The sequence below is a fragment of the Canis aureus genome, chromosome 5 (genome assembly GCF_053574225.1).
Source record: "Canis aureus isolate CA01 chromosome 5, VMU_Caureus_v.1.0, whole genome shotgun sequence".
NCBI lineage: Eukaryota > Metazoa > Chordata > Mammalia > Carnivora > Canidae > Canis > Canis aureus.
The window spans coordinates 75,657,516-75,669,170 of record NC_135615.1 but is presented as its reverse complement, the minus strand read 5'-3'; the positions used below and the strand labels follow the sequence as shown (position 1 = coordinate 75,669,170).

The window sequence follows — 11,655 nt, the reverse complement described above, 5'->3', positions numbered from 1 at the left end:
CCCCAGGGGGGCTCCGCCAGGGGCCTGTCCACCCCTACCCACCTCTGCCCCTGCCCCACTCCCAGCCTCGGGCACCAGAACTGGGTGGCGTACATCGCTCCTGTGTACGTGTAAAGAGTCACAGGCCGCTCGGGAGGGGTGGCGGCACCTCAGAGATCTGTCTGTTTGTCTGGGGTTTTGGCCACACCAGGAGGAGGCTCTGCGGGCTGCACTTGCCCAGAGTGGCCTCTGTGGTCACTACTGATGGAGCTGGATGCAAGGAGGCCAAGGGGCTGGAGTCTCCAAAGCAGTGGGTTTAGTCCTATTCCTGTCCCCAGGCCCTGCCCTGTTCCTCCTGGGCCATGGTGGGAGGTCCCCTCTGCCCCCTGCTCCCTTCCGCCCCCCACCCCCTGCACACAGCCCTAGAAGTCTGGCATTGGGATCCTTCAACACATCTCAGTTATATTATTGTAACAAATCAGTCAAAATTCCATTTTACAGTTAAATATTACAGAAGACAGACAGTTTACTGTACAGCAAGTTGTGCATTGAAAACAAACACACCAAGCAAATTATAGTGCAAAGCAGTTTCCACCCCACCCCCTCCCTCTTGCCAGCTCTGGGCCGGTTTTACTGAAAGATGTGTGCGTGGCAGGTATTAACACCTCGACGTGACAATGTGTCACAGAGGATCCGAACCCGCCACCAACAGGCTTACAGTAAAATGGTTGTTTCCTTGTGCTTTCTAGATCAGTGTGGTCGCCTAGGACGACCTTAAAGCAGCCTTGTAAATAAGGACCCACTTCCCAGCAGCCCAGGCCGTCTGTACCCACTGTGGGCCTTAACAGACGTGGCGTGGCTGTCATCACTTCTAGTTGGGGGGGGGGGTGGAGGGGGGCATTTCTCTCCTGACTCTGCCCCTACCAGGGCTCGGCTATCGGGCAGGGCGAGCCGACTGGAGCTACAAAGTGCTGGGCCCTGGGAACCCCAGGGCGCCTCCCACGCAGGCCTGGGGCCGGGCGGAGGGCACAGAGGACAGGAGCGGAGAAGGGAGGACGGCAGTGGATCTGTAGCCGCTTCCTGAGAAGGGGTGGAGAGCCCCCCCGGCACGGGGGCTCAGCAGGACACCCCAGCAGCTATCTGACGAGATGGGAGACTGCTTTTTCCAGTGAGGACAGGACCAGAGAGACTGCAGCAGGAGGGGTTTGGGTAAGATCACCAGCGGGGCTTCCTAACTCGGGGTGGGGATCGGGGGTGCATCATCTGGCCGCTGCTGCAGGCTGGGGGTGGCGCGGCAGGCCGGGAGCTAGCACAGAGGCGACGACCACGACGACGAGGGAGGGCAGATTGTCACATCCACAGAGGATGTGGCTGAAACGATGACTGAAAACCACACGCCGTCTAGCCCTTACAGGTTTTCTGGTCCTTTTCCACTTATGCCTTTTTAGGACTAAATTCAGACACGAGAACCCATGTCACCCGAACCCCTGGGCAAGTCCCACTTTCCCATCTGCGGACCAAAGTGGGGGCCGCTCACCCGAGTACAGGGGTACAGCCGAGGGGAGGCTGGTGAGCCCTTCGCGGCTCTTCTGTACCACCGCCGGGCCCTCTGCCTCTGCACTTCCTCGGGGCGGCGGGCTGAGAGCCACAGATGTGAGTCCCGGCGTCGCCTGGGGTTCCCTGAGTCCCCACCAGCCGCGCCTCTGGTGGGAGACGGTGGGGCGCCGGAGGGCCTGAGGATGCCACCTTCTCAGGAGGCAGAGGGGCTGCTGTTCGCTACTGTAGGGCTTTACCTCTAAGAGACTGTGTGTTTGAAAATGTTTCCCGCTCCTTATTCTAAAATCAGCTTTAAAACCTGGTTTTTGCTCAAGGCTGCTTTCGGAGCACAGACTGGTTAAAGACAGAGCTGTCTGAGGCCCGAAGAGCTGCTGGGCCTGCCCGCAAGGCTGGGGGGCAGGGGTGGGCACAGCTTGGCTGGACCCAGCTAGGACAGGGGTGCTGAAATCTGCCCCCACGGCCTCTCACCCCAATGCCTTCTGCTAGGGCCTATCTGGTCCCTGGGGCTCTCTTCAAAAATGGCAATTCTGAGACCAGCCTAGGTCTCAGCCAGGGAATCCCCTGCCCCTCCACCCCGAGAACAGAGGGTGAACGCCTTGGGCTGGTAAAGTGCACGGAGGACCGGTCTGCGGGTGTCTTTCCTGGTTTTAGGGACCTGCTGCCGTTGGCTAGTCTCCTCTGGGGCCTGGGACCCACAGACAGCTGGGACGGGGTGGGAGCTTTGAGCTGTTAGGAACTATAGGGAAGCAGAGCTGGGGCGGGGACTGGCGTGCGGGTGTTCTCATCCCATCTCTGCCAGCGATTTCCTGGGGCCTCTGGATGGGTCCCGTCCCCATCTGTACAACGAGGGGAAACCCTCTCAGGGGTGGGGAGACCTTCCAGTTCTGACCCAATTTGTATAAATGCTGAGGGAGGGCTGGGCCCATGGGATACAGGGTCTCCGGGGAAGGTGAGGGGCTGGGGAGGTCTTGCCAGGGCCCCGGGGGGAGGAGGCCAAGCCACGTGGGCAAGTGCCACCTCTCTCTGGAACGGAGATGGTCTCTGCCCCAGGGGCCCTGGGCCCTGTGATAGCACCGGGCACGGCTGGGGACAGCCAGGTCATTCCAGGGGAGGCGGCAGGAGGATGCTTTCCCACAGGAACGTGGGATGAGATGACGAGGATCTGGGCTGGGGCAGTGTCCTGAGGGAGGTCCCTACCTATCTGTACAACGACGTGGCTGGACTGGACGCTCTCAGAGCCCCCCACCAGCTCCGGGCCCCAGGACTCGGGGTCCCCGGGCCCATGATCGGCCTGGAGCTAAGTCCCACTGCTGCCCGGGCCTCAGAGCCGGGCCAGCCGCTTGCCGGGAAGGTCCGCGGGGTCCCCGCCTCCGTGGGGAGCCGTCCACCGGGCCCGGCGGTCAGTAGGGCCGCCACACGGCCTCGTCCATGCGGCCCGGCGTGCTCAGGGCGGTGGGCGAGTTGCTGTGGCTGCCGTCCGCCTCCACGCTGTCGCTCTGGCCGCCCAGGCTGGGGTTCATGAGGTTGCCGGCGGCCACGGCGGCGCCGCTGGTGCAGGAGGCCAGCATGCGGGTGGGGGAGCGCTCGCCTCCGCTGCTGCTGCCGGCCACCATGGAGAACTGGTAGGAGCCCGACGACGCGCCGTAGTACAGGTGGTAGGGGGACGGGTTGGCCTGGAAGGGGCCGCTCTGGTTCTGCGGGGCCCCCGGGTAGGGCGGCGGGAGGTAGGTGTGGTGGAAGCGGCTGGCGGCGGGCATGCTGGCCACGCTGAGGCCGCCCGAGGGCGAGGCGCTGTAGGGGAAGGCGGCCGACATGGCCCCGGGGTAGTGCATCCTGGGGTCCGGGAAGCGGCTCTCGGTGAACGTCTGCAGCGCCGGGAAGGAGCGGTCAAACTGGCGGGGGTCGGAGAAGGGGTTCAGGTCCGAGGTGCCTGGGGGACGGCAAGGGGCACAGTCAGTCGCGGCCGACACCGCCTCCGGGGGCTTCTCTAAGGACGACCTCGGCAGGGGCGCCCCCTCGGTGTGGGCTCAGGTCTGGGGTGGTGGGATCGCGCCCGCGTGGGGCTCCGCGTTCAGCGGGGAGTCTGCTTGGGCCCCTCTCCGCGCCTCCCCGGCCTGCGTGCGCTCCCCCTCTCAAATAAAGAAATAAAGAAATAGTAATAAAAAAGAACCGCCCAGGGCTCTGGTTCACAGGCCGTTCGGGGAGTCCCTGCTTCTCTATCTGCCTCTGCTCTTGCTGCCCCGGGGCTGCTTGAGGCTGGAGCCTGCCGGGCTCAGAATCCGGCCCCACCTGGGAGGCAGGTGAGAGCAAGCGCCTGGGCCACAGGTGGCCATGGGGCGTCCCTGGGCCGGTGGACAAGGCGGAGGACTTGTCTTTCTCCTCCTGGAGTCCTCTTCACAGCCTGGCAGTGCAGAGGCCTGTCCAGGGCACCAAGGTGGGCCCACCTGGGCTGCTGGGGGTACAAGGAGCAGCTTCTGCCTTCCCGCCTCCCCATTCATAGCGGGTAAGACCCTGGGGAGGAAGAGAGTCTCTGACGGTGCTCCGAGCTTCGGAGTCGGTGCTTGCTTTTACAGGTAAGGAAACTGAGGCCCAGCGAGAGATTCATTTTCCTGATGTGGCACAGGAAGGGCTGGAGCTCTTGCCAGGCCCCTGCCGTCTGCTCCCTGATGCTGGGTGTGTGCACCTCTCCTGCCCAGTTGGGGCTCGGGTAGCTCATATGAGCTCCTGCCGGTGCCGTGGGGGCTGGTTCACAGCAGCCCCGTCTGTCCCCCAGCCTCCCATCCCTCACCCATGGCTGTGGGCTGGAGCCCATTGGTGGCCAGACAGCCATAAGATGCCACCTTCACTTGTCTCAGCAGCAAAGTGAGATGGCAGCCGGAGGGGTTCAGTGGCTCGGACCCTGCCGTCACCCGGAGGGGCCCAGTGTCCAGCCCAGGCCCTGCCCCGGCTCCCTCAAGTATGGCTCCTCACTGGACTCCGAGACAAGAGCATCTCAGCCTCTGCCCCCTACTCTTGTAGTCACAGACCCCCGAAACCTCAGCATTTAAAGGGGCTTCAGGATTGAGTCTAACCCCTTCAGTAGGAAAACTCAGGCCCAGAGAGGATGAGGCACTTGGCTAAGGGTCACACAGCACCCTGGACCTGGCACAAAATCCTAGGGTTCAGGTTCTGAGCCCTGACCTGTGCCTGATAGGTAGCTGTCCCATCTCTGAGGCAGCCCAGCGCAGCACTAATCCTAGGTCTGCACTTACTGGCTGTGTGTCCTTGGGCAAGTCACCTAACCTCTCTGTGCATCCATCTTCCCACATGAAAAATAGACACAGTAACAGTTCCTAGGAATTAAATTAGTTAATACATGTAAAGTCTTTAGACGACAGACGGGAGGCTATTGAGGATTTGCAAGCTGCCCTGGCTCTGACACCTCTTGCTCTGAGCACCCAGGAGCACTGGCCCATTCAGGGCCGGGCAAAGATGAGTCCCTGATCCGGGCCCTTCCTTGTACCCTGGCCAAGGGGCTGACTCTGGGCAGCAGTAGAGAGGTGGGCAAACCCCCAGCAGTGGTCCCGAGGGCAAGGCTGCTGGGCCCCAAGCCCTCTGTGCCACCCCACCGAACAGGACGCACAGGGAGACCCGTCTGTCGCACGGCCAGCTCTAGGCAGGCACGACCTCCTCAGACTGAGGCTGGGCTGAGGATGGGGGGCAGGTACCCTCAGGCCTCTTGTTTCCCCAGATGTGCCTGCGGTGCTGTGTGATCTCAGGGGAGACCTGTGACTTCTCAGGGCTTTGGGATCTTCCTGACTCCCCCGGGGTAGGGGTGGGGGGTTGCTTAGCAGTGGGCTCTGGTTCTGGTCCTGGCCGTGAATCAGAATGGAACAATGCTCCCAGGCTCAAGGTGGGTGGATGTGAGGACAAGGGGCTGGACGACTGGGGCCTTCTGGGACACGCAGCCTTCTCTCTAACAGGTCCCTTGGCTGGTCAGTGCTGCCCTGAAGCATAAGGGATCAGAGGTGCCCGGCTCCCGACCATCATCTCAGGACACCAGGGCAGAAGGTCTTGTTGGCAGTGCCTGGCACCCCGAGCAGAGCCAGGCATGAGGCTGACACCTCTGCTCTGAGCGAGGCAAATTGAGCCCCATGCTCCAAACAAAGGAAACCCAAACTGGGCCCCCAGGATGTGACAGCAGGGCTGCAGCCCATGAAGCACAGGCCATGCATGGTGGGCCTGGGCCTGGGGTGTGTGGCCCTTGGAGTTCCCACGGGCTGTGGGCTCTGAGCTGGGCTGGCCCAGACAGCCACTGTCCTCTCCTGCCTCCCGGCCAGGGTGGGGGGAAAGCGTCTGCCCTGAGCACCCCTGTGGCAGCTGCCCGCCCCCCTCCGCCCCCCACCCCTAGCCCAGTAGCCCCAGGAAACCCGAGCTGGTCGGCTGAGGAGCAGCCAATCCCAACACTGGAAGGAAATGTTTATTTTCTTCTCGAAATTGCCTCAGCTGCTGCATGGTGGCTGAATGAGCCCTTTGAACGGTCAGAAGCCCCCACTGTGGGCAGCCACAGCTGAGGGGGCCGGGGGCTGGGGGCTGAAGGGGTCGGGGCCTCAGCACTGCTTACTAGTGACCAAAACTATGAAGGGGCATCAAGAGAAGTGACGGTGGGATGCCCCGAGGGGATCCCCAGGATAGAGCCTGAGGGCAGAGGCTCATCCTACCACGGAGGGAAGGCCAAGGAAGGGGGCCCAAACCCGGCCCTGCCCACACCCCCCTGCAGCAGGTACCTTCTTCCCACTTACAGATGAGAATACTGAGGTTCAGAGAGGGGAAGTAATCTGCCTGAGATCACAGCTGAAGGGGAAGGACTGGGTCAGCCACGCCCCATACAGATCCAACCTCCCCTCCTGGCTGCCCCAGAGTGGAGGGAGGGGCTCTGGCCCTTCAGGGCTGGACAGGGGGTGGGAGGCTTGCCTCAGGCTCCTGCGGGCACTGATTTCTAAGCCAAGTTCATGCAACTGTGCTTCCATGGGAGCTGTGGGGCGGGAAGCCACTGTTTACTTTCACCTTCTAGGCTCCCTGGCTGGGCCCTGATACCCACTGGGCCCCAGCTCTGCCCACGGCAGGGAAAGGCCTGGAGTGTTAGACTACTGTCCTTTGACAAGTGCTGGCCTGTGAGAGACTAAAGCATAGACAGCTTTTGGGCAGGGGTGGGCAAGACCCCCGGGAGCAGAGTACCTCCCACTGTCTCTGGGGGTCAGACCCTATGCTGCAGGCCCTGGGGCTCAAGAACCACCAAATGTCTCAAACTCACTAGCCCATGGGTCTCTCCTGACCCTGGGGGGCTCAGCAAGGCCAAGAATGGAAGCTTCCCACACCAGAAAAGAAGGGACCACCTCCTCATACTGAGGGGCTGTAACAAGTCCCCCTGCCACTGGATCGTGCCTGGCACACACGGCAAGAGCTAGCGGCAAGGCCTCCTGTAGCCGAGAGCCCCAGTGAGCCCCGAGCTCAGCCTGGAGTGTGAAGGGGAGAAGGGAGTCAGCTTGCACCCTCACCCTGGGCTCTTCCTGTTTGTGATGCCCTCATCTGCATTCTCAGAAGTGCAGGGACTAGGGGCTGGGGGGACATTGGACCTGGTCATCGATGGGCTCTGCGACCCAAGAGTGGCTCTTAATCTCTTAAGCCTCAATTCACTCATCTGCCAGATGGGTTGTAAGCAGGCCCTGCAGGACCGGGAAAGAGGGGCCACCCACCGTCCATGGCGGCAGCCGGCCCTGCTGCCTCTGTCCAGCACTCTGGACGAGAGCTCTGTGCCCCAGGGCCCGCCTCACCCCGGCTCCTGCACCCCAACCCACCGGCTGAGAGGGCCCAGGGAACAGGGTAGATACTCCTCACCCGGCCATTCACGGGCCTGCCCTGTGCCAGGCCTGTCTCCGCAGCCCGGCCTCGCTGTGCCTGTCATGTCCATCCAAGCAGGAGGGACAAGGACACCTAGAGGCCTCCCTTGTCTTTTCTGTTTGTAAGAAGTCTCTGGGCCAAGGGGGGACTTTTCCCAGGCGCCGCTGTGTGTCTCCAGGGCCGTGACATCACTTTGCTGGTTACGAGGGTCACCTGAGGGCAGTTATGGCATCTGAATGTCGCCCCAGGGTTGGGCAGAGGCATCCACCCCTGCCCCTCTTTCGGAAACCACAGCTGAGGCTCAGGCGTGGGGCACATGGTATCTCTGGCAGGGGGAGGTCTGTCACGGGCTCCTTAGACAAGTCACGCCCCAATTTTAACGGGTACGCTATGGGATGAATGCCCACATCCCTCAGGAGACGGCGGGTTCCCGGACGCAGGGACTGTGTCATGCTGACCCCTGGGGCCAGGCACCTTGCGCGTGAGTGGTAGGTGTCGGTGAGTGTTTGCTGAGTGAATGAATGGAGGGCCTGGCCCAGGTCTGGGCACGGAGCATCCCTAAGGACACATCCGTAGGAGCCAGGAGCCAGTGGGCAGGAGCATCCTCCTTCACAAGGCAGTGCAGTGCCTGCTCCTCCAAGGGCGCCCTCGTCCGGGGCCCCATCCCCGTCCCCACCCGCTCCCGCTGGGCCATACCTTGGATGGGGGTCTGGGCCTGGCTGCTATAGTGGCTGGTGGTGCTGATGGAGCCGCGGGGGCTGGGCGTGCTCGGCGTCACCCGCATGCGCAGCCGTTCCAGCTCCCCGAAGCGGTCGGGGAACGCCTTGGTCTGGTCCTCCAGCTTCTGCCGGTGTCCTGCAGAGCATGGGGAGCCCGTCAGCAGCCGGTTCCCGAGAGTCTCAGGGGGACAGAAATGCCTCACTCTGCTGGGAGGTTCTCCCGGAGGTCCAGCCCGAGACCCCTCCAGGGCAATCCTCAGCTTACTCCCAACCTCCTTCCTGAGTTCCCCAAAGACTTTCTGGACAGAGGATGGCCATGACGTGCTGCCTTGGGGCTGCCGTGATGGCCCGTCTCAGCCCTGCCTGCCTGAGTGGGAACACGTCCTTCTACCTGAACTTCTACAACCCACTGTGCAGAAGGGGAAACTGAGGCAGCGGGCCTGTGAAGGTGGCTCATGGGGGCTCCCGTGGTAGCGAGGGAGAGAGCCCAGGAGTGCTGCCACCCTCTGCCTCCCGGTGTCCCAGAGGTTACACTCCCCACATCTACAAGAATAATAGGTGGCGCCGGAGTGGGACAAGTGGCTGCTCCAGCCCTGGGCCAGCCTGGGAACCCCCAGCACATGCTGCTTCTCTCCTGGCCTCAGACGGGGCGGTTGGGGGGGGGGGGAAGATTCACCGAGACGTGCACAAGACGCATGGGGCACTTCAAGGAGGGGCCAAACTCGCACCTCTGACTGGAAGCTGGGGACCGACGGCCAGTGCCCTGGCCTGGGGCATCACACCTGGAGAAACTGTTAGCATTTCCTATTACTTCCAAGCCATGGCCCACATAGGAGGGCCCCAGCTTCATCTCCTGGTCCCCGGGGAGACGGGCAGGGGCGGGGTGGTCATGCCCCTGCCTCTGTGCAGCTAGCTGAGGCTACCCTCACAGCTTCTGGAATGACATCAACTTGCGGGGACCACTCCCCACTCCCCCCTTTTTCAATTATTCATTTTACATTTCACAAGCAACACACGAATCTCTATAAAAATAAAAGCATTACCGAACTATAGATAAGGCCAATGGTTTCTCTGACCCGCTCTAAACCCCTCCCCAGAAGCCCCCACGTGGTCAGTTGGGTGGTCTCTCTTTCCAGCCTTTTTTGGTGTCACATGCATGGAAAACAGAACCAGTTTCTCACGGAACTTCTTGAATGGTCTCAGGTTTATCATTCTCTAGCTCGCTTTTTCCAGTAGCACATCCCAGAGTACCACCTCAGTCTCCTGATCTGTAAAATGGGGGGAGGAACCCAGCACCATAGAAACAACAGAGCTCCCGCTACACCTGGGGAGCCCTCCCGGGTGGCACAGGCAGGGATCAGCACTGGCCAGCAGCTGTCCCTCCTCCTGCCCTGGCACGGCCCCTGGAGGCCGCAGCTCAGTGCAGCTCACTCAGCCGGCCCTCTGGGACGGATGATTAGGTTTTTTTCACATTTCCTCCGCTATTCACGGGCAGTACACCCAGGAGCAACGCTGTTCACACCTCATTGTGTCTGGGGATCTCTCCAGTGCAGACACCAGCCGTGAGCCTAACACCCGAGGCTGGTGGCTGGTCCGTTCCACTCCACTGGACCCCACTCCAATCCCGATCCCGACAGAGGCAGGAGGCCAGCCAGGCAGGGCGGCCGGGTTCTCTTTTTACAAAGAGAATTACAGCTCAGAGAGGTGAACAGGCTTGCCCTCAGTCACACAGCGAGGAAGAGAAGGATGTCCTTGGAGAAGAAGCAAGGGGAGCGGCTAAGGGCCTTGCCTGAGTCCTCGGATCTGCTGACCTGCCGAGTTTTCTAGACTGACGAGGAGAGAAGAGAGAAGTAGATGGGAGGTAAAACAGAACCCCTCGCTGTTCTTCCTGAGGCCCCGACACGTGCTGGGGGCCTAGAAAAGTGTGAAATGACTAGTGAGGGTCCCTGGGAATGAGAAACAGAGGTAGAGGCCTCAGAATGGGTTTGATTTCTGATTTTCAAACTGGGGATGCAGTGGATCCTGGCACCATAGATGCACCCAGGCTCCCTGCACACCCCTGCCTCAGATGGGCACCTGGGGGTTCTTAGAGATGAACAGGGAGTCCTGGGAGCCACAGTAGGCTCAGCAAGTCAGCAAGAAGCAGGGAACCCACTTTCTCCTCGGAGGAGGCCCCAGTCCTGGAGGCCAGGGGATACCGTCAGCCAAGATGAGACCACTCGGCTTCCAGCCAGGCCCCTGTGCTGCCTCCCAGGACCGTAGGTAAGGGGGCAAATGAAGGCTGGGGGTGACCTGAGCTGGAGCTGGGGCTACAGACTCGTAGCCAGGCAAGTCACGTCCATGAGGCACATGGGATGGGTGGGGAGTGGGGCAGAGTGGAGGGGGTGTGCTTTGCAGAAGGGCCAGTTGCCACGCAGTCCAGCTGGCCGGTGCCTGATGAGGGTGGGCCCAGTGTTGCCAGAGCCTCCAGGTTACCAGGAGAACCCCGCTTCTATGTGAACTCTTTATATGCCGGCCATTAATTCTAATACTGAAAACGAAAACAAAAACAAAAAGAAAACAAAACCCTCTAAAAACCCCAAACCAACCTGTAGGATGTGTCCTGCCTACCCGCTGCCAGTTGGCAACCTCAGAGTTCGAGATTTCATTTTCTGGTTGGTTGGGTAACCTTAGCCACTGAGGCCTGCTTAGCGGAGACCCTCAGGAGGTGGTCTCTAGGGGAGTGTCGCAGCGCAGCCGTCAAGGACCTGGGGAGAAATGCCGTCGACGCAGCTGTTGCAGCCACCGAGGGTGGTAGGGTGACGTGTGGGCCAAGGTGGACGACACATGAATTCAGGACGATCCCAACAGGGAGGAAGTCGGCGGCGTAGACGCGGGGCTGCAGCCTGACCTGACAGCAGCTGGGTGCAAAGATTCTGGGTGCCTCGGTCAACCACAAGTTTGAAGTGAGCCAATGGGGCCCACACAAAAACTGGTGCAGAACGTCAGGCCTTGTAATTATCGTCACCACGGAACGAAGTCCTGTTTCTGAGTCACACTGTGTACGAGGTGTTTATGGTTACTCCTGCAGCCCAGCGGAAGGAGGGCAGAGTTCACAGCAGCCTGGGCTCAAGGATGGGCCTGCCACTTGTGCAGCCTGGTGGCCTCACTCGAGTCACACTCCCCTCCACCCCCTTGCCCCGCCAAGCCGCAGCATCCCTGTCCTGGCCAAACAAGGTCTAGGAATACGCTCCATCTACATGGGTCGCTGCTATCTTGACTGTCACTTCTACGCAGGATTAGCATCCTCACCCCGAAGCCGAAGCCGAGGCCACAATGGCTGAGTATGGGACACAGAGCCAGGGTGGTGGGGGGGGCGGGGGGGGGGAGCCTGCACTGGCAGGCAGACCCCTGAGGCCAAGTCCGGGGCGTGTTCTCTCTCCTGACACTTTCCGTTTTGCTCCCACTGTACAGGTGGGACTACTGAGGCTTCTAGAGGGGACCGACGCTACGTGCTTGGTCTGGGACGGACACGAGGCGG

General features: G+C 61.3%; 1 protein-coding gene across 1 annotated transcript in view; it reads right to left on the bottom strand.

The window, feature by feature from the left end:
* Positions 1-421: 421 nt before the first annotated feature.
* Positions 422-11,655, bottom strand: part of RUNX3 (RUNX family transcription factor 3) — a 60,465-nt gene continuing 49,231 nt past the window's right edge. Inside the window, exons 6-7 of the mRNA XM_077899086.1 lie at positions 8,113-8,271; positions 422-3,466 (exon numbers count right to left, since the gene is read on the bottom strand). Coding sequence (XP_077755212.1) covers positions 2,937-3,466; positions 8,113-8,271 — 689 coding nt within the window. The 3' untranslated portion in view covers positions 422-2,936. The remainder of the gene's footprint in view (positions 3,467-8,112; positions 8,272-11,655) is intronic.